The 19696-nt window shown below is 62.3% G+C and overlaps 3 protein-coding genes across 6 annotated transcripts in view; 2 read left to right on the top strand and 1 right to left on the bottom strand.

The window, feature by feature from the left end:
- The window catches only part of MED12 (mediator complex subunit 12), a 44439-nt gene extending 44040 nt beyond the window's left edge, over positions 1 to 399 (bottom strand). For both annotated transcript variants that reach the window (XM_068163604.1, XM_068163605.1), the window contains exon 1: positions 240 to 399. In XM_068163604.1, the coding sequence (XP_068019705.1) occupies positions 240 to 338 (99 nt within the window). In that variant the 5' untranslated portion in view covers positions 339 to 399. The remainder of the gene's footprint in view (positions 1 to 239) is intronic.
- Positions 400 to 2300: 1901 nt separating this feature from the next.
- Positions 2301 to 7661, top strand: IL2RG (interleukin 2 receptor subunit gamma). The gene is made up of 8 exons (XM_068163603.1): positions 2301 to 2433; positions 4223 to 4313; positions 4552 to 4733; positions 4862 to 5004; positions 5112 to 5274; positions 5733 to 5841; positions 5913 to 5997; positions 6101 to 7661. The coding sequence occupies exons 1-8, from the start codon at positions 2343 to 2345 to the stop codon at positions 6302 to 6304; spliced, it is 1068 nt and encodes a 355-aa protein (XP_068019704.1). The 5' UTR covers positions 2301 to 2342; the 3' UTR covers positions 6305 to 7661.
- A 2588-nt stretch (positions 7662 to 10249) lies between these two features.
- Positions 10250 to 17907, top strand: LOC137453902 (sestrin-3-like). Of its 3 annotated transcripts, none has more exons than XM_068163601.1 (8): positions 10250 to 10405; positions 13166 to 13369; positions 13552 to 13734; positions 13840 to 14266; positions 14504 to 14625; positions 15015 to 15205; positions 15883 to 16027; positions 16566 to 17907. In XM_068163601.1, the coding sequence occupies exons 1-8, from the start codon at positions 10340 to 10342 to the stop codon at positions 16653 to 16655; spliced, it is 1428 nt and encodes a 475-aa protein (XP_068019702.1). In that variant the 5' UTR covers positions 10250 to 10339; the 3' UTR covers positions 16656 to 17907. The 3 variants fall into 3 exon arrangements, with proteins under 3 accessions (XP_068019702.1, XP_068019703.1, XP_068019701.1); XM_068163602.1 differs by having other exon boundaries at positions 14489 to 14610; XM_068163600.1 differs by having other exon boundaries at positions 14489 to 14625.
- The last annotated feature ends 1789 nt before the right edge of the window (positions 17908 to 19696 follow it).

Raw genomic sequence — 19696 nt, 5'->3', positions numbered from 1 at the left:
CCCTCCCTGCCGGGCAGTGCCCTAGGCCAGTGCCGAGACACAGGAACCGCGGGTGCCTCGGACAGGCTCTCCACTCACACAGGGGCCCGGCAGGACAAGGTTCCCCTATGCCAGGCCACCACGGGGGCGCAGGGCTCCCTACCCCGGCGGGTCCCTGCGCCCCCTCAGGGCCTCCTCACTGCCAGCCCCACAGCCGCGACCCCGCACCCCAGGTACCCCCACAAGCCCAGGCCACGCACCTCCTTCTGCTTGGGGTCCTGTGGGTAGACGTCGGGCGGGCCGAGGCGCGGGCGCTTAAGCGGGCGGTGCTCGTAGCTGAGGACACCGAAGGCCGCCATCCCGAGCCGGCCGGCGGGCGGAGGCGGCCGGGCCACAACAAGGGCCGCCGGAGCCACCCGCGCCTGCGCCCCGCGCTGGGGCCGCCCGAGCGCCGCCGGAGAGGCCCGAGCCACACGACGTTGTCACGGGCGCCGCCGAGGGAAACCGAGGCGTCCCGAAACGGAGCCGAAGAAGGACGGAGAGTCCCGAGCGCTGCCGGAGAGAGCCCGAGCCTGCGCCGACAGGAGACGGAACGTTCCGAAGATGGAAGGGGCGGCCCGGCGCCCCCTGGCGGAAGCGCTGCGCCGGCGACGCGCTAAGTCGAGGTCACGTGACGCACCATGCACTCGGACACCCAAACACAGCCAGCGCCCCCCCCCCCGCCCCCGGCTGCCTTCGCCCTGACCCCGGCACTGCCCTGCCGCCCCCCACCCTCGGCTGCCTTCACCCTGACCCCGGCACTGCCCTGCCGCCCCCCGCCCCCGGCTGCCTTCGCCCTGACCCCGGCACTGCCCTGCCGCCCCCCACCCTCGGCTGCCTTCACCCTGACCCCGGCACTGCCCTGCCGCCCCCCGCCCCCGGCTGCCTTCGCCCTGACCCCGGCACTGCCCTGCCGCCCCCCGCCCCCGGCTGCCTTCACCCTGATCCTGGCATTGCCCTGCCGCCCCCCGCCCCCGGCTGCCTTCACCCTGACCCCGGCACTGCCCTGCCGCCCCCCGCCCCCGGCTGCCTTCGCCCTGACCCCGGCACTGCCCTGCCGCCCCCCGCCCCCGGCTGCCTTCACCCTGATCCTGGCATTGCCCTGCAGCCCCCTGCCCCCAGCTGCCTTCACCCTGATCCTGGCATTGCCCTGCAGCCCCCTGCCCCCGGCTGCCTTCACCCTGATCCTGGCATTGCCCTGCAGCCCCCCGCCCCCAGCTGCCTTCACCCTGACCCAGGCACTGCCCTGCAGCCCCCCGCCCCCGACTGCCTTCACCCTGATCCTGGCACTGCCCTGCAGCCCCCCGCCCCCGACTGCCTTCACCCTGATCCTGGCACTGCCCTGCAGCCCCCCGCCCCCGACTGCCTTCACCCTGATCCTGGCACTGCCCTGCAGCCCCCCGCCCCTGACTGCCTTCACCCTGATCCTGGCACTGCCCTGCAGCCCCCCGCCCCCGACTGCCTTCACCCTGATCCTGGCACTGCCCTGCAGCCCCCCACCCCCCGCTACTTTCACCCTGACCCTCAGTATTGCCCTGCAGCCCCCCACACACGCCTGCCTTTGTCCTGACCTCTGCCGCTACCCTGCAGCCCCCATCCCCATCCGCCTTCACCCTTGCCCTCTGCACTGCCCTGTAGCCCCCTGCTGCACTCACCGTTACCCTGGCACTATGCCTCACAGCCCCCCCCCACTGCCTGTCTTCATCCTTACCCCCAGCACTGCCCTGAAGCCCTTACCCCCAGCACTGCCCTGCCCCCCATCACCCCTGGCTGCCATCACCATTACCTGCATCCCATCACCCTTGCTGCCCAGGCTGTCCCAGACACTTCTCCCTGCACCCTCCCTGGCAGCCCAATGGCCACTCAACCCCACCCTCATCACTGTTGTCGCCACTGATACCATCGCTGGCCTCTACGACCACCTCCCGTGACTGCCCCCTGCTCCCTACATATGCCCCACGAGCCCCTTTGTGCCTTTCTCCCCGTAGCTGCTGCCCAGGACAGCTCCAGTGATTCCCAGTTCTGCCCAGTCCTCAGGGCCCCAGCCCAGGACACACAGCTCAGGGATCCCACCCTGGTCCTGCAGGGAAGGAAAGGAGGGCCTGGAGGGGTGAGCACTAGCGCCTGGGCAGGAAGGGACAAGCCGTGGGCCCCTGCTGGAGCGTGGCCCTGGCACGATGTAAAGCAGTCCCCACGGCAGTGACCCACGGGGCACGGCATGGGGTCAGGCCCAGGCGCCAGGCGGGGCTGCCGGGCAGGAAGTGCTGTGGGAGCGGAAGTGGCAGCCAGCGCATGGTGGGCTGTGCACAGAGACTCACTCCGCCATGGCGCTGCTCAGCGCCTTCCTCGCACCCATCCTCCTCCTCCGCCTTTGCAGGCTGGGCCCAAACCTTGTTGCTGCCCGTGGCCACCCAGGTAAGGAGGAACGTGGGCCCCAAGGAGGGCAGCATGGCAGCATGCCCGTGGGTGGTAGGGCTGGAGGATGTCGCTCCTCACTGATGGCAGGCGAGGGTAGGCTGTGGGGCTGTCAGCTGGCAAGCTGTTAGGGCATGTGCCAGAAAGCCCTTGACCACCGGGGTGACCTGGGACCCCCAGCACCTACCTGGCCCCTTGCAGTGAGGCTGCCAGAGGAGACCAGCTGTAAGTGGGAGCCCTGCTGGGGTGTCCTTGTTCCCATCTCAGCATTGGAGTGCTGCTGGCAGCACAGGCCCCCATGGCTACCAGCCTGCAGCAGTACTGGCCCTTCAGCTCCTGGCCCCATGGCTCTGCTGGCCCCACAGTGCTGCCAGGAAGGCCCCTGGCCATAGGAGTCTTCCCTGGCAGGCTGTAGCAGGGGGCTGCCCCAGGATGGCGTGTGCAGATCCTATCGGCCCCAGGCAGCAGCCAGGCAGGGCAGCAGCCAGCAGATCTGCACCATCTGCCCTTATCATCCCCTCTGCGTGCAGGGGACTGACAGGGGACAGAAGACACTTTCCACCTGGCATCATCATCCCAGATGTTATTTTCTGAGAAAAAAAAACCACTTCTGGCTGTCTGTCAGTAAAACATCAGCTTTGGCTGTCAAGGCAGCCCCTCTGTGCCCCTGGGCTGCCAGGAAGACGCCTGCCATCGCCGTGTGTGGAGCAGCCAGAGTTCAGTGCCGCTTTGCTCTGCTGTGTTCCCTTGCAGTCCAGGGAAGCCCAACTTTCTCCTGCCCCCACAGTGCTGGCTGGTGGGTTTGAACCTTGGAAGGGACCAGGTGTCCCATTGCCTGATTTTCAGGGGGAGAAAATCCCATTTCCTGTCAGCCTCCAGGACAGCTCTCAGCTGCCAGTGGCTGGTTTGGCACTTTCAAGGTCTCTGCAAGGCAGCTCAGTCCATCTGAGGAGCTTGTCTGCAGTGAGCCATGCCCCCAACCACCAGAGTGGACAGAGGTGTGATAACTGATGTGGTGACTGGCACCACCCCGGGAGCCCTGCAGCCCTCAGCCAGCTCAGGATGTGGCCTCCAGGTGTGTGGGCAGGACCAGAGCTGGCATAGCGTGGCAGAAGGAGGGGGCAGAGAAGCCAGCGTGGGTGCCTGGAGCAGCTACTCAGCCCCCCAGGGCTCGACAGTGCTTCCTGCAGAGACCACAGTGCTGAGGTTTCCCCTCTGGCCCCATGGCAGAGTGGCTGTGGTGGGAAGCACAGCCCAGCAGAGCCCCTGACACAGGGGCACCTACAAGCACCCAAAAGGGTAATGGTGAAAGGAATTTAGCCAGAATGGAGACACGGGGCACAAATGCTGGGGAACTTCCACTTTTCCCATGGGACAAGCAAAATTACTTGGCAAGGGGGGGCGGTTCTATCCCATCTCACAGTACCAGGGGCTGCAAATGGCAGCCATGGGGTGATTAAGAGGAGCAGGTATAGAAACCCGGATGAGAGCCACAGCGTGAGGAGCCAGCGGTAGTGGAGGGACAGCTGCTTGGGCAGCAGTGCTCTGAAGGAAGCCATGAGGCTGCCGGGAGCTCAGGCATCACCAACACAGCGTGTGTCAGTGGGGAAGGGGCCGGCACTGCAGGCAGGCGGCAGCGCAGCTCCGCCAGAAGAGCTGGGCGTTGGCACTGAGCGAGGCTGACAGGGCGTGCAGGGCCCCTGCCGTGTGCCGTGTGTCCTCGCTGCACACTCGGGCCCCGCCGCAGCCACCCACCGCCATGGTGCCCAGTGGTGTCTGCCCCTTGCAGGGGTCGACTGTGTCGTGTTCAACGAGGAGTACATGACCTGCACCTGGGGAAGCAGAGAGACACTCACAGCCAACTACTCCCTCCACTACTGGTAGGTGCCCTTTCCCCAGGGCCCAGCCACATGGCAGTGTCCTGCAGAGGGTCCCTGCATGGGTGGCTGGTGCCAGCATTGCTGGGCTCAGCATCAGCCTGCCACTCTTCCTTGAGCCTGCAGGAGAGGAGGCTCTGACTCCAGGGCACACAGAATGAGATGTGCTGGGCACAAGGCTGCTGGGAAGGGCTGGGGTGTGCAGAGTCTTGGGGAGCCCTGGTAACCTTCTGTGGCACAGGTACAAGGGCAGTTTGCCTGCGGTGGAGTGCCAGCAGTACCTGCAGGCCCAGGGCGTTCGTGTTGGTTGCCATTTCAACAAGAGTGAGATCATCCAGTTCCTGCCCTTCCACGTCCTCCTCAATGCCAGTCTCAATGGCAGGACCCTGACTTCCAGCAAGGTCATGGAGCTGCAAAACCTGGGTACGGAGCACAGAGGGGCACCCCCTCTGCGGAGCTGCAGTGGGTCAGGAGCGGGGCTGTGGGTCCTCAGGGCTGCCACATCACACCCCAGCTGGCAGCACTCACTAGCAATCTCCTGTTCCTTGAAGTGAAACCAGGGGCACCTGTGAACCTGACCATCCGCAACATGAGTGGCAACCAGCTAGAGCTGAGCTGGACCTCTCCGTACAGAAACGCTGACTGCCTGGAGCACGCTGTCAAGTACAAGAGCAACAAGGACACCAGCTGGACGGTGAGGGGCGTGGGGCACAGCACCCCACGGTTGTGCCTGAAGACGAGCCACGCACCAGCATCCCTGGCAGTGCAGGCTCTCATGGCACGGCCCCCGTCTCTCTGCAGGAGTACCGTGTGAAAAGAGACATCTTCTCCTTCCCCAGCGTGGACTACGAGAAGTACTACACCTTCTACGTGCGCAGCAAGATCAACACCTTCTGCGGCAACACCCAGCTCTGGAGCGAGTGGAGCGTCCCCGTGGTCTGGGGCAGCAATGCCACCAGCAACGGTAGGTGCTGAGGGCTGGGGCAGGACAGGATGGGCTGGGGCACAGTGGGGCTCGGCAGGCTGGAGCTGGCCAAGCAAGTGGAGAAGCAGCCTGAGGCAGCAGCCAGAGGGGCAAGACCCACGCAGGCATCTGTGGCGCAGGCAGTAGCATCCACCCCTGCATCCTTTGCATTTCTGGAAGCCAAATACCTCCTGTCAGTGAGACCTGATGGCTTTCCCCAGGGGTTTCTTAGCCCTGGAGGGCTGCTCTGGCACAGCTGGTCCAGGACAAGCAGTTAGTTGTGCTGACAGTGTGGCAGGTCTTGGGAATGGGCCCCTTCTCCAGCTTCCATTCGCATCTGAGCCCTGCTGTGGACAAAGCTGAGCTCCCAAGGCCACCCATGAAGGGCCACTGGCATGCCCGCCCCACTGTGTGGTGGTGGCCCAGCCAGGGGTCTGTGTCACCCCGTCTCTTTCCAGGCATGGCAGAGGAGCAGCCACACTGGTTCTGGATCCACACAGTCTTGATCCCCATTGCCTCCTGCCTGCTTTTGCTGATCCTCGTGGTGCTGCTGGTGCGCATGGAAAGGTGAGTGTGGAGGGCTGGCGGCGCGCAGCAGCGCTGGGGCTGTTCCCCTCTGACACATCTCCCCTCTGCAGGGTCTGGGTCATCCTGATGCCCCGAATCCCCAACCCCAGCAAGAAATTTGATGAGCTCTTCATCACCCATAATGGCAACTTCCAGGTAAGGCTGCTGTGGGCAGCCCTGCCCTGGGCTCACTCCTGTCTCTGCAGGGGTGGGACAGGGCTCTGCGGTGGCTCCTCTCACCCTGCTCTGCTCCCTGCAGGAATGGGTTGGAGTTCCCAAAGACTTTGTGGAGAGCTTCAAACCCAACTACAGCGAGAACATCTGCTATGTGAGCGAGCTGTCATCCAGGGACAGCCACGAGCCCTTCTGGGAGAGCAGCAACCACTCACTGTCAGCGCTGCCTGGGGCCCTGGCTGCCTCCCGTGAGCACAGCCCCTACAACAGCAGCTACCTGGGAATGTGACCCCCATGCTGCTTCACCCCTGTGCCCCACATGCTTTGCACCTCTGCTGCCTGAAACCTCGCTGCCCTGTGGCCTTGCTCCCTGCTCCTGCCTTGCCCCTGCCAAATGTCCAGGCCCCCCAGCCCTGATCCACAGTGCCATGGCAGCCGTGCTGCCCTGCTGCATGCTGGCTGCCCTGCAGGGTGCTGGGGACACTGGGCAGTGTGATGGGGTCACTGGGTGGTGCGATGGGGCAGCGCTCAGCATGTGTGCTGCAGGCCATGGCGTCCTGGGGGCACTATTTGTTGCATGCATCTGATGCGTTGGGGGCACTGGGTGCCGCTATGGGTGCCACTCTGGGTGTGCTGCAGCACACTGGGCACAGTGCATGGTGCCAGCACCTTCCCGGTCCTTGGGACAGCCAGGACAGTTGGGTGGCATCCTGCCTTCCTGAGTACATGATCCCTCACAGGGTCACCATGGCAGAGCAGAACCATGGGAGCTCTCCTGTGAGGCTCCACATTGAGCATGTTGGAGTTGCTGGGGGCCCACCTCCTGCCCCTAAGTGTCCACAAGTACACCCAGAGATGTGTGGTGGCAAGGGGGCTGCCCAGGGGCCTGACCCTAGCTGATGCCAAGCCCAGCTACAGCCTAGTAGGCAAGAACCACTGGTTGACTAATGAGGACACAGGGGCTGAGAAGTACCAAGGGCCAGAGGAGTCAAGCGTGGGACAATAATAAGATTGGCAAGGGGAATTGTGAGCATGCTCAAGTGACTTGCAGCTGAGGTGCAGGAAAATACACAGATCACATAATTGTTGTTTAGCCTGGTGTGCTTGATAAGCAGAACATCTGTGTTTGGCTGACACAGGCCTGGGGTAGACTTAGAGGCACCCTGTGGAACATGCCCGAGTTCTCGGCCCCGCTGTGGCAAAGATCAAAGCACAGTGGCGAATTGCCTTGCAGTGCTCCCTGACGAGCAGGCAAAACCAGCAGGGGCAGTGATGCTGCAGCACGGACCCAGCCCCGCGGTGCCTGAACCCCTGCTCGCCTGCCTCTGCTCGGCTGCTGCTTCAGGGATCCCCCTCGGCGAGGCGCTGGAAATAAATGTACTCTTTGCATTTCGTCCTTGGCTGTGTGGCTGTTCCCGTGTCCCACCTGTGTCAGCACTCACGCCCAGCCACCACCGTGCCAACCCCAACCCCGAGGGTGCTGCCCCTGGGGCGCCGAGGGAGCCCAGCTGTCCCTCTGGGGTCTCGCCACTCCTTCATCCACACCCCAGCTTTCTGCCACAATAAAACTCCTTGGCACCGGGGGTTCAGCTGGGCTCATCTGCTCGGGGCAGTGCTGGCAGAGCCTGGCCCACCTCCGACCCCCGCAGTGCAGGGGGGTGGGGCCCAGCCCCACTGTCCTGGGCTCACAGCAGCAGCACCTTCATTCATACACGGCACAAGGGTGGCGCTCCTGCCGGCCATCCCCTGGTGCTGCCACCCGGGCACAGTGTGGAACGCACTGTGGCTACACTGGGTGGCACCCTCAGGCTCTGGGCTCTGTCAGGGCCGACTGGTGCCCTCAGCCCCCACTGCTCTCCCTGCAGATGGCCAACGCTTTCTAGCCAACACCAGCTGTGCCATCCTGGTGGGGGTGCCTGACACCAGTAAGCCCTGGCTGTGGGGCAGCAGCTCTTCCCTTGTCTTGGCAGGGGATGCCATACAGGCTGAGGGGTCCCCAGCTTGCCACGCTGGCAGCCTACAGCCACCTCCCAGATTTTCTAGATGTTGTCAACCTGCAGGATGAGCTGGGCACTCCCAAGCTGCTATTAAAGTTTTCTGGCCTGAGAAAGGGCCAACAAATTGCCCCCGGTCCTGGCACCTATGGTGTGTGCAGGGTGGAGTTTAGACTGCCTGGGAAGTGTCCAGGGAAATGGAAGCCTCCAGTCCCCAGGGATCCTGGCAGTGCTGCAGGCAGCGAGGCACGGCAGACAGGCAGGACCGCAGGGCTGTCCCACAGGGACTCAGGAGGGGCACACATGCTGGTCCTTCACACCCCTCCTAGAGTGCCCCAGGCCTGTGCTGACAGATAGGTGAAGGGGCAGCAATGGGAAGCATCTGGGTAGCTGTGCACAGGCATCAGGGCCTGGCTCTGGTGGCAGAGATCCTGCAGCTGCAGGGCGAGCACGTGCACAGGAAGCAGGTTGGTGTGCTGCAGATGCTGGAGGAGAGGACATCTAACATGGAGACTGCTCTCAATGGCGTAAGGCCAAGGAGCAGTAAGAGGCTGCTGGTGGCTCCTAGGGCAGCCAGAATGGCCTTGCCAACCTTCACTAAGACCACCTCTGCCCTGGGGACAGGTGGACACTATCAGTCACAGGCCAGCCCTTGCCACCTGAGGGCTCTTGCACCTCGTGGGCACACAGCTCAATGCAGAAGCTGCTCCTGTCCCCATGCTTTGTCGCTCCTGCTCCCCGCTGCCCTGTTCCCCTCATGCCCCACAGTCCCATCCTTATGTCTGCTGTGCCCCATGCCCTTCACCCTCATGCCCTTCACCCTCATGCCCTTCACCCTCATGCCCTGGCTTGATCCCATGGCTGCTGGCTCAATACGGCCTGCTTCTCTGTCCCCATGCCCCAATACCCTCATGCCCCATGTCCTCCAGCATCCTCAGGCTCCATTCCTCTGCCCTGCTAACCCTGTGACCACATCCTCATTGTCCCCACACTGCTTCACCCCTTCACTGCAGCCCCCAGTGCTCTGCCTCTCTGTGCAGGCAAAGGCATTGGGGCAAGGCCTAGGCAGCGTGGGGATGGAGAGGACCTGGCACAAGGCAGCTTCACCCTCCAGAGCACGTCTGGGGACAGGGAAGCAGGAGGGACAGCTCTGAGGCTCAATAAAGGCTGGGGCTGCCCCTTGGCTGCTGCTATCTGTGTGGACGGGTGGGTGGCAGCTGAGGGAGGGGATGAGGACAGGGGCACACCACCATCGCTGGCAGAGCCACTGGTACCGCCACAGCCCTGGTCTCGCCTTACAGAGGGACAGAGCACTGCGGGTGGGACGGTTCACATGGCAGAGTCTGATCGGGGGGGGGGGGGGGGGGGGGGGGGGAGAGAAGGCGTCCCCCGGGCTTTCTCTCATGGCTACCGGTCGCAGGGCATAGGTACGGCCGAATTCCTCCATCCTCCTGCCTGCTTCACAGGCAATCTGCTGTCCATTGGCTGGTTGGCTCCGCGGGCAGCGCCGGGCATTGCTCCCCTGCCCGGGCAGGGAGGGTGTGAGGGGTCGGGGGGTACTGTGGTGGGCACATGAAACTCCTCCTGGGAATCGGGGCAGCAGGAGGGGGGCGATGCTTCCCCGTGCCCAGATCTTGGAGTGGGAACAGGAAAGGAGGAGGGTTACGGCCGGGAAGGGTGAGGAAGGGAGCACCGGGGGCGATGAGCGAGGCTGGGGAGGCAAGGCGGTAGGATGTGGCTGTTGAGAACAGCAGGAGGCACCCTGGGCTGAGCAGAAACGGAAACGGAAGAAGGGGACGAGGAGAGTGGGACACAAAAAGAGGGGTAAACAAAGACAGGGGGACACAAGGACAGGGGGATACCAGGACAGGCGGAAACAAAGACGGGGACACCGGGACAGGCCTCGAGCCCAGCCCCACTGCGCCCCCCAGCGGCTGCCCGCGGCAGGCAGTGCCTCTGCGCCTGGCGGACAAGAAATTTTCCACCTGCCCACGTGGTGCGTCGGGTCCCGCCCCTCGAGGCCCATAGGGAACTCGGCGCCGGCAGCCCTGCCCCCTCGCGGCGGCGATTGGTGAAGACGGAGCGGGGGCACGGCCCCTTACGGCGGTGACTGGTGGAAGGGAGACGATGGCCCCGCTCCCTCACGGCGGTGATTGGTGAAAGGGACGCGATGATCCCGCCCCCTCACAGCGGTGATTGATGGAAGCGAAGCCCTGACCCCGCCCCCGCGGTCCCCGGCTCAGCGCTGCCGGCAGCCGGGACGGGGCAGGAGGGGGCGGGCGGTAGGGACCGGCGCCGGTCACTGGCGCTGCAGACGGCACCGGCTCACCATGATCGTGTGTCCCCAGAGCGTGCAGCATCCCCGAGGAAGTCGGTGCCAGCGGCTGCCGGGACAGGTAGGACCAGACCCGCCCCGCCGCCGCCGGAGCCCGTACCGGAGCACTGGACTCGGCCCTGCTCGCCGCCTCCGGCCCGGCGCGGCTGTGAGGCCAGCGAGACATAATCTCCCGATACAGTGACCGGCAGCCCAGTAGCGGTGCCAGTGCAGCGGCTCCGTCCCCGTCCCCTTTGTGCGGGATGCGGGAGGCGCCGTGCCTCCATCACTGCCAATCAAACTTGTTTTTCTCTCTCCGCCTGCACTGCCCGCAGCAAGCACCGGGGGCGCTGTGGCCGCCCGCACAATGGACCCCGGTACCGGTTACCGGTTGCCGGCGCCGGGCCTCGCGCCGCAGGCACTAGCACTTCCCCTGCCCCTCGAGAACCGGGGCAGGGGACCGGACGAGACGTGTCCGCCGCGCCCCCAGCGAGCATCACCGGCGGGGGCCCCGGCACTGGCGGAGCTGCGGTCTCCTCTTGTAAAGGGAGGGAGGAGGGGATCACATCACTGAGCCTTGCCCAGCCGGGGTCCCCCAGCCCTTCTCCCATGGCTCCCGGCACCGCCCGGCCTTTCTCCCGGTCGCAGGGCACTGGAGCGGCCGAGCTCCTCCATCCTCCTGCCTGCTTTACATGCAAACTGCTGCTCGGCGATTGGCTGCCCGGGCAGCGCCTGGCATAACTCCCCAAAACCCCCTGCCCGAGCAGGGAGGGGGTGAGGTCGGGGGTGCTCCTGGGGTTCAGGGGTGCTGTGGGCACATGAAACCCCTCCTGGGAAGGGAGGCAGCAGGAGGGGGACGATGGTCCCCTGTGGCCAGGCCTTTGAATGGGCGCAGGGAAGGAGGAGGGTTATGGTTGGGAAGGTTGAGGAAGGTGGCACCGGGGCGATGAGAGAGGGAGGTGAAGCAGGGAGGGTGTATGTGGTGACATCAGGAGGCCCCCTGGGCTGAGCCGGTATCATGGGGAGCAGGCAGGAGTGCCCAGCTGGGTGGTGAGGACTGAGGTGAGGAATTGCCCTGTACCTTTCCTTTATCGTCCCCTTCCAACCCAGCTGATGTCACCTGGAGGAGAGCAGGGAGAGCTGGTGGCCTGGAGGCTGAGCCCTGGGCTCCCACACGGGTCATCACTGGGGATCATCTTCCCTTGGTGAGAGTGGGAGGGTCCCCAGCTCCTCCACCTCTGCCCACCAAAAGACCAGTAGCTGTAGATCCAGGGGTGTGCTCAGGGCATTTCCTTTAGCAGAGGGACTCTGTCAGGGACTTTTGCAGGTCACTTCTGGCATGCACCTTCTCCCAAAGGACCGAGAATGCATTGCTCTTCTTCCCTCCCCATCTTAATTTAGGGTTTGGGGTTTTTTTTGGACCTGCTTGACCAAATGGGAAGAGGAAGCTCCAAATGGCACAAAGTACATCTCTTGATACCTGAGCCAGAGTGTTTGTCACAAGTGCAGGGCAGCAGAAAATAGCCAGAGCTGCTTCCCTGTGCTGCTTGTGTGAGTGCAGCTGCTCCATGCAGCTGTGTGGCTCAGTCCCTCTCTGCTTCCCGTGCTCCACTCCATGCCCCTTGGCTTTGCCATCCTTGCTGGTGCTGCCTCGACCCCCTGGGTCACCCCACGGCAGCATATCAAGCTGCTGCAGAAGTGAATGCCCTGATGGCTCTCTGATTGGCAGGATAGCTGCTGGCAAGGTGAGGTGCCCAGGGCATGAGGGGTCCTGGTCAGCAGCCGTGCTGGGACTGATTTACAGACGTGCTTCTGGTTTGCACTGTGTCACAGCGGTCACCATGCCACCAGCCTTTGGAGAGACAGGTGGGAGGAAGGTGGTGTCAGGGTGGCAGATTGCTCCCCGGTGAGACTTTGATTGGAGCCCCAGATGGGAGGTGCACCCTCTGCCTCTGAGGGTGCTGCCTGGGCCGCTGTGTGTGAGCAGCAGCCATGGCTGTGTGACAGGAGCTGGCTTCTGCTGCACCCATGGCTCGGTGCAGATGAGCTGCAGGTGCAGAACCTGCTATCAGGAGGTGTGGCAAGGGGGTGCAGCAGCTGCCAGGGTGACTTTTGCACATCCCCACCCTCTGGTCCCACCACTCTCTCTGGAGGGACAGGGGCGGTGTGGCTCGTGGCTGTGTTTGGCTGGGGTGGGTGCTGCTGGGTGTGTATGGACCTCCCTCACCAAGCTGCCCATCTTTCCACCAGTGGGCACACCTGGTGCTAGCTGTGCCACTTAACCATGTGCTGTGGGACCTCCTTGGGCAGAGTGTGGGAAGACCTCTGAGCCCCTTTATGTGCTCCCAACCAAGTGGTTGGGAGAGCATCTCTTGCCCCTTGGCTTGCTAGGCAGAAGCATGGGAGCAGCTCAGCTGGCACCACAGCTCTCCTGTCCTAGTGCAGGGTGGGAAGGCCTCAGTGCTGGTGGTGCAGGGTTCAGGAGATGAGGCTGATGGGCTGCTCTATTCTGGACTGTCTCCCACCTGTCACATTTCTCCTGCTCTGCCCTTGCATTGTCACTAAGGCTGCAAGGAAACATCAACTGTAGTTGGTTCTTTGCTTCTGCTCCCCAGGCAATGTCCTCTCCCAGGCAGAGACCAACCTGTGTTTCTTGCAGCCTGTTCTCCTGCTAGCAGTGGCCCCACTGAGCAGTGCTCTCCCCAGCTCTCTGATGGTGTTCTTTTGGGGGCACCAAGCTGGGAGAGTTGGTCCCAGCCCCAACAGAGCCCGGGCTTGGCCGGTGTGGGCTGTTGCAGCAGGAGTTGCTCTAGGAGAGCTAAGCAGAGCCTGTTCCCGGCAGGTAGTGAAGATGTCCAGCAGCGACCCTGAGCGCCCCCAGCTGCTGCTTGTGAAGGTGCTGGCGAACCGGGGGCGGCTGGAGGCGGTGACCCAGCAGATGGGCTACCACCCGCAGTACCTCGACAGCTTCCTCAAGACTCAGCACTACCTGATGCACATGGACGGGCCGCTGCCCTTTGACTGCCGCCACTACATTGCCATCATGGTGAGCCACCGAGGGCCAGGGGGCTGCTGCCCAGCCCTGCCAGCAGCCAGCTCCTGCCACGGGCTTGGCTGCAGAGGCCATGAGTGTCACAGAGCGGAGGGTGGGTGGGAGGGGGGCGCTGGGTCCCAGGACACCTGCCCCGGGGGGTGTAGCATGGGGGTGCTGACAGGCTGCTCCTGCAGGCAGCTGCCCGGCACCACTGCCGCTACCTGGTGAACCTGCACGTGCTGCAGTTCCTGCAGGCGGGGGGCGATCCCCAGTGGCTGCGGGGCCTCGACTACATCCCCCCCAAGCTCCGCAACCTCAACGAGATCAACAAGATCCTGGCACACCGGCCGTGGCTCATCACCAAGGAGCACATTGAGGTACCGAGGGGGCCTCTGGGTGTGTGGTGGTGGTGGGGACGGCGGCGTGCCCGGGGGTGCCCGCACCCTGCCTGCAGCACACCGCTGTCTGCCTGTGTCCTGCAGAAGCTGCTGAAGATCAGTGAGTGGAGCTGGTCGCTGGCAGAGCTGGTGCACGCTGTTGTCCTCCTGGCACACTGCCATGCCCTCGCCAGCTTTGTCTTCGGCTGTGGCTGCGAGCAGGACGAGGGGCTGGGGGGCCGCGGCTCGCTGAAGGCCTTGTCCCCTGGTACCCAGTGCATCTGTGAAGCCAGCAACGGCTGCGGCCAGGAGCTGCTGCGCGTCAGCCGCAAGCGGGGTGAGCGCCGGAGGCTGGGTCTGCAGGGGGATGGGGCCGTGGCTGGGGCCGCTGCCCTCACCCCTGACCCTGTGTCTGTGCAGTCTCTGGACTCCTGCATGGAGCTGGATTCTCTGCGGGAACGCATGCAGCGGATCCACGTGGAGACCGAGGGCAGGGAGGAGATGAGGCTGCTGCAGCACGACCGGGAGGAAGGTGAGGGGCAGGGATGGAGGGGGGAGCAGGATGGGCGTACCTGGCTATTACTCCCCCGTGTCTGCACTTACACCTTCTGTGATGTGTGGCTCGGAGAGGGGCTCCTGGGATGCTGGTGGGGAGGGAAGAAAGCAGTGATGCATCCCAAAGAAGCAAGGCCCAGCTGTTGCTGCATGTTGCAGCTGGGCACAGGGCAGCTGTGTGTCACTGACTCATCTGCAGGGCTCTCCCCTCTAGCTGATCCTGATGGGGAAGTCACCGGTGCCACCAACCTTGCCTGCTACATGCAGGACCCTGACTTTGGATACCAGGACTTTGCGCGGCGCGACGAGAATCAGACGCAGGTATTCAGAGTCCAGGTGAGGTTCCTGCTCTCCCGGTGGGCAGCAGCCCAGGCTCCTCTCCTCTCCTTGGCTCCTGGTGGGGAGCAGACAGTCATGGGGGTACCTGTGCAGCCCAGATCTGGTACAGCTGCTTTTGCAGGGGAGCTCAGCCCTGAGAGGGGACCTGCCCCACGAGGCCTGGGGAGAGGGAGGTGGTCTGCGACTTCCGTTCTCAAAGGGCCTCCTGTAGGCAAGGGTCAGAAGCATTCAGAAGCTGGCTGATGGGGGCTATTGTGATTTGTGGCAGTGCTGCCCCCAGACCAAACCTATTTAATTTTGCTGTGTCCCAGAGTCTCCAGCCTTTCCTGGGAACATGCCCTGGAGCCCTTTTTGTGGTTGCAGAAGGCTCTTTGTGTGCTCCACAGGATTACTCCTGGGAGGACCATGGCTTCTCGCTGGTCAACCGGCTCTACTCGGACATCGGGCATCTCCTAGATGAGAAGTTTCGGATGGTGGATGGCCTGCAAAGCACTGCCATGGCCAAGAGGCAGGGCTGTGAACCCTCCGTCTTCAAGCGGGGCATCTGGAACTACATCCACTGCATGTTTGGCATCAGGTAGGGAAACAACCTTGTGGTGCCCTGGGGAGAACCAAGCTGCCAGGAGTGGGGGAAGGGTGGGGCCCTAGGGTTGTCTTGCAAATGGAAAAGAATCACAGAATGGTCTGGGTTGGAAGGGACCTCCAAAGCTCATCCAGTCCAACCCCCTCTGCAGTCAGCAGAGACATCCTCCACTAGATCAGGTTGCTCAGAGCCCTGCCAAGCCTCACCTTAAAGATCTCCAAGGATAGGGCTCCAACCACCTCCCTGGGCAACCTGTTGCAGTGTTCCAGCAGCCTCCTGGTGCAGAACTTGCTCCTCACGTGCAATCTAAATCCGCTCTTCTCTAGTTGGAAGCCATTGCCCCTTGTCCTGTCACTGCAGGTCTTTGCAAAGTCTCTCTCCATCCTGCTTGTAGCCCCTTCAGGTACTGGCAGGCCACTACTTGGGCTGCCTGGAGCCTTCTCTTCTCCAGGCTGAACACCCCCAGCTCAGTGAATTCCCTGCCCGGATGTTTGGCGAGGCAGGGGATTGCTGCTCAGCCTCTCTGGCCGTGTGCCCTGTCCTGCAGCAGTGCTCTGCCCTGGGCAGAGCAGAGGAGGTGCTGTGTGGGGCCGTGGTGCTGGCTGTGACTCCCAGCTGTGCTGGCTGTGACTCCCAGCTGTGCTGGCTGTGACTCCCAGCTGTGCTGGCAGGTACGATGACTACGACTACGCGGAGGTGAACCAGCTGCTGGAGAGGGTGCTCAAGGTGTACATCAAAACTGTCACCTGCTACCCAGAGAAGACCAACGCTGAGATGTTCGACAGGTTCTGGAAGCAGTTCAAGCACAGTGAAAAGGTGAGGCAGCTACTGGTGTGCTGGGGCCAGAAGCGGGCAGGGGCTGCAGGCTGGGGTGCTTTGGAGGCTGTGGGGGTACCAGAAACCTTTGAGCCACCAAATGAGTTTGAGGGGGGCAGGGGGGAAATGGAAACTGGCTGCTTGTAAGGGGTTGGGCTCACCATGGCGTGGGGGTGCCTGAAGTGGTGAGCACAGGGGCTACTGGCAGCATGGGCATCCCCCAGGCCATTATAGCCCATCCAGGTGAACTGTTGCTCCAGCTGTAACTCAGAGGAGTGGCTGCTGTAGGTGGCAGGGACTCTGCCAGCATCAACCCCAGCCTGGCATTGATGGTGCTAAGTGTCTCTGGCATGCGGCTCTGGGAGGCAGCCACAGCCTGCAGGACTGGGAAGAGGGAGAAGGGGCAGCTGCCTGTGCTGGAAAAGTTGGTGACATATTTTTGCCATGCCAGAAGACTGAGTAGCCTGAGTGGGTGCTTGCTTGCAGCACTGCCGGCCGCACGCTGCAGCTGCCTGAACCTCTCCTGCTTCTCCGCTAGGTCCACGTGAACCTGCTGATCCTGGAGGCCCGGATGCAGGCCGAGCTGCTGTACGCACTGCAGGCCATCACCCAGTACATGATCTCCTAGAGGCTGGGGAGCTGTGCCGCGGCAGGGCCGGGCACCACCCCTCCCTGGACTCGTGAGCCTCGTGCTGGGATGGCCGCCGAGGGATTGCTCACTTTAGCTGCCCTGACTGTCTTGTTCTTTTGCCCGCCCCCAACACCCCCCCGGGGGGCTCGCTGAGTGGTCCCGTTACGTGCAATTACCAAACTGTGAGGCAAACCCGTGCTGCTGAGATGTCAGTGTGATGCTGGAGACTTGAACGTGCCCAAGGAGGACTGCCAGAGGCGCAGGAGGGTGGGAAGGGACTGGGGCTGGTTTCGAGGCATGCTCTCCTGCCAGCAGAAGCTCCGTGGCTGCATGCTGCAGGAGCCCTGGCCGCTGCAGGGAGGCCAAAGGGGAGAGCTGGTTTCCTTCCCTGTGCTGCAGTGGCTGCCCTTCTTGTGATCCACCCTTTGGTGCTTGGCCTCGTTGGGGTGATGCATCTCACTTGGGAGCAAGTGGCAGCAGCGTGTGGGTGCATTGCAGTGTCCTGAGTTCCATGGTCAGGCAGGGAAGAGTGCAGGCTCCAAGAAAGGGCTCTTCTCCAGCCCAGCGTGGGAAGGGGATGTGCTTGCTGCCTCCGTGTCCCGTCCTTTAGGTCTATGTGCCAAACCCCTCTGGGATGGACAAGCAATGACCCAGGTGAACTCCAAACTGTGAAGCTCTTGCTGGCAGGGCTCCCCTAGTGCTCTCACAGTGGGTTGAGAAGGCCTCTGACATTGTTCAGGCTCTGAAGGTTCCTGCCAGGGACTTTGGGCAGTCCTTTTGGAGGTTGTCCCAAAGGCCCCCGTCTACCCCCTAGCAGCAGAGGGGCAGAAGGAACAAGGAAAGCTTCCTGAGTTACTGTGGCTTGTATCTTCTAACCATGTTGAGAGGGCTGAGATCCTGTGCCCAGTCCCTCACTGTTTACCAGCGTTGTGGAAGAGCCTGCAGTCATCAGAGAACTACAGAAAGCTGCTTGAAGCTGGGCTGTCCCTGTCTGAGCCTGCACCACTGCGCCAGGACTGCTCTCTGCCTGTGCAGCAGCCCTGGGCTGGGGAGGTGCTCCAGAGAGCAGCCATGGAAGAGGAATGAGGCCACCTGTGTTAAGTGGGAGCCTGAAGCAAGGGCAGCTGTGGAGGCAGCCCAGCACACACTGCTTCAGTCGACCTGTTTACTGCGTAAATGTACCGGGAGAAACTTTGTGTATGGAAGCTACAGAAAAAGCCTATTTTTGCTATAAATATATTATGTTTGACATGGGTGCATGCTGTGTTTCTGCCAGATGCTGGGAACGTGATCCAAACCTAGATGGCTGCTCTGAAGGCAGGACAGCTGTGCCTGGCTGCCTGCGGCCCTGAGCTGGCTGCGGCTCCAGGAAATGTGCTCAGCTGCAGTGGGATCCTGCACCAACAGCTCTGGTGCAGGGCCAGCAGTGGGGCACCGAGCCTGGACCCATCCTGTTCAGCTCAGCTATGTCCTCTAACTGTGCTCTGGCTTGCAGAAGCAGCAGCAGTCACAGAAGGAAGATGAAAGACTCCATTAGCTGTCCACCTTGACCAGAAATGAGCACAGGTGCTGGCAAGGCCAGGGAGACTGCCAGCCTCAGCTCCCTGACAAGAAGAAAACATTCCCACATGATCTCAGGGCTAGAAAGCAAGAGATGAAGGAACCATCTCCTCCCATCCCTGCAGAGTGAGCCAAGCAACCACCACAGAATGAATTACAGAATGCTTTGGCTTGGAAGGGACCTTCAAAGATCACCTAGTTGGACTTCCCTGCAGGAAGCAGCTGCCCATTCAAGCACATCAGGTTAGGCCCTGTCCAACCTGACCTGGAAAATTTCCAGCAATGGGCACCTACCATCTCTCTAGGCAACCTATTCCAATCTGTTACCACCCTCCCTGTAAAAACTCTCTTCCTTCTGTGCTGCCCAAATCTTCCCTCTTCTAGTTCCAAACCATCTCCTCTTGTCCTGTTGCAGCAGCCCTGCTAAAAAGTCTGTCCCCAGGTTTCTTGCAAACCCTCTGTAAGTACTGAAATGCCACACTAAGCTCTCCCAGGAGCCTCCTCTTCTCCAGGCTCAACAACCCCAACTCTCAGTCTTCACAGGAGAGGTGTTCCATCCTTTTCGTGACCCTCCTCTGGACCCGCTCCCAGTCTACATCTTTCCTGTTTTCCCACAGCTGGCCACAGCCCTGCAGGTGAGGTCTCCCCAGAGCAGAGCAGAGGGGCAGGATCCCTCTCTCCAGCTCTGGCCACACTGCTTTGGATGCAGCCCAGGCTGCCCTTGGCCTCCTGTGCTGCCAGTGCCCATTGCTGGCTCCTGTCCAGCTTCTCCCCCCCCAGCACCCCTAAGTCTTTCTCTGCAGGGCTGCTCTCAATCTCATCACCCCCCAGCCTGGACTGATGTTGAGGGTTGCCCTGACCCAGGTGCAGGACCTTGCCCTTGGGGAACCTCATTTCTCAGTGGCATTCTGCACAGCTCTTAGTGACTATCAAATACCCAATGCAAGTTTTTTGCCTGCCCACAAACTGCAATTCAAGGAGTGACATTTCCTCCTCAGCAGTTTTTAAAGCACCCCTGCCTTGCTGTGCCTAACCAGGCCAGTGCCATTTGTGCTCTTCACTCCTTCCCCTGTTTTCCTCTCATCTCCTCACCTGCTTCCACTCCAAAGCACCCTGACAGGCTGTGAGCCAGCCTCATCCTCCCTAAGACCTCTCCTGAGCATGGAGTGCAGAGAGCACACCCAGGGCATGTTCTCCAGCCCCATCCCAGGCAGGCAGAGCAGCTGGAAGGACAATCTGTTTGATTCAAGGGCTCCACATTCCTCACACTGCTCCACTGGCTCAGAGGTATCTCTGTTCCTCCTTGCCTTATGGTACCTGGCTGAAGCCTTCTCCTGCCCACAAAGGGCTCTTGCTCAGCCACACACCTCTGAACAGGCCCAGGTTCCACTCTGACATTCATGTCTGTTTTAGAAGGGCAGCTCCAAGGAACTATCTTCTAACATCACAAATGCTTCCCAGCTGTAGTAACCTGTGTG

This window comes from Melanerpes formicivorus, unplaced genomic scaffold (assembly GCF_026170545.1).
Source record: "Melanerpes formicivorus ecotype bairdi unplaced genomic scaffold, bMelFor1.0.p_v2 SCAF_73, whole genome shotgun sequence".
Taxonomy (NCBI): domain Eukaryota; kingdom Metazoa; phylum Chordata; class Aves; order Piciformes; family Picidae; genus Melanerpes; species Melanerpes formicivorus.
Note: the sequence above shows the minus strand (reverse complement) of the source record. Positions and strands in the feature narration are given on the sequence as shown.

Excerpts from the sequence above, each read along its gene's own strand:
- IL2RG (XM_068163603.1), top strand. The coding sequence starts at position 2,343 with ATGGCGCTGCTCAGCGCCTTCCTCGCACCCATCCTCCTCCTCCGCCTT. Across the intron at positions 4,314-4,551 it reads AACTACTCCCTCCACTACTG|GTACAAGGGCAGTTTGCCTG; the intron begins GTAGGTGCCCTT and ends TCTGTGGCACAG. Across the intron at positions 5,005-5,111 it reads ACAAGGACACCAGCTGGACG|GAGTACCGTGTGAAAAGAGA; the intron begins GTGAGGGGCGTG and ends GTCTCTCTGCAG.
- LOC137453902 (XM_068163600.1), top strand. The coding sequence starts at position 10,340 with ATGATCGTGTGTCCCCAGAGCGTGCAGCATCCCCGAGGAAGTCGGTGC. Across the intron at positions 14,267-14,488 it reads GCAGCACGACCGGGAGGAAG|GGCTCTCCCCTCTAGCTGAT; the intron begins GTGAGGGGCAGG and ends ACTCATCTGCAG. Across the intron at positions 14,626-15,014 it reads CGCAGGTATTCAGAGTCCAG|GATTACTCCTGGGAGGACCA; the intron begins GTGAGGTTCCTG and ends TGTGCTCCACAG.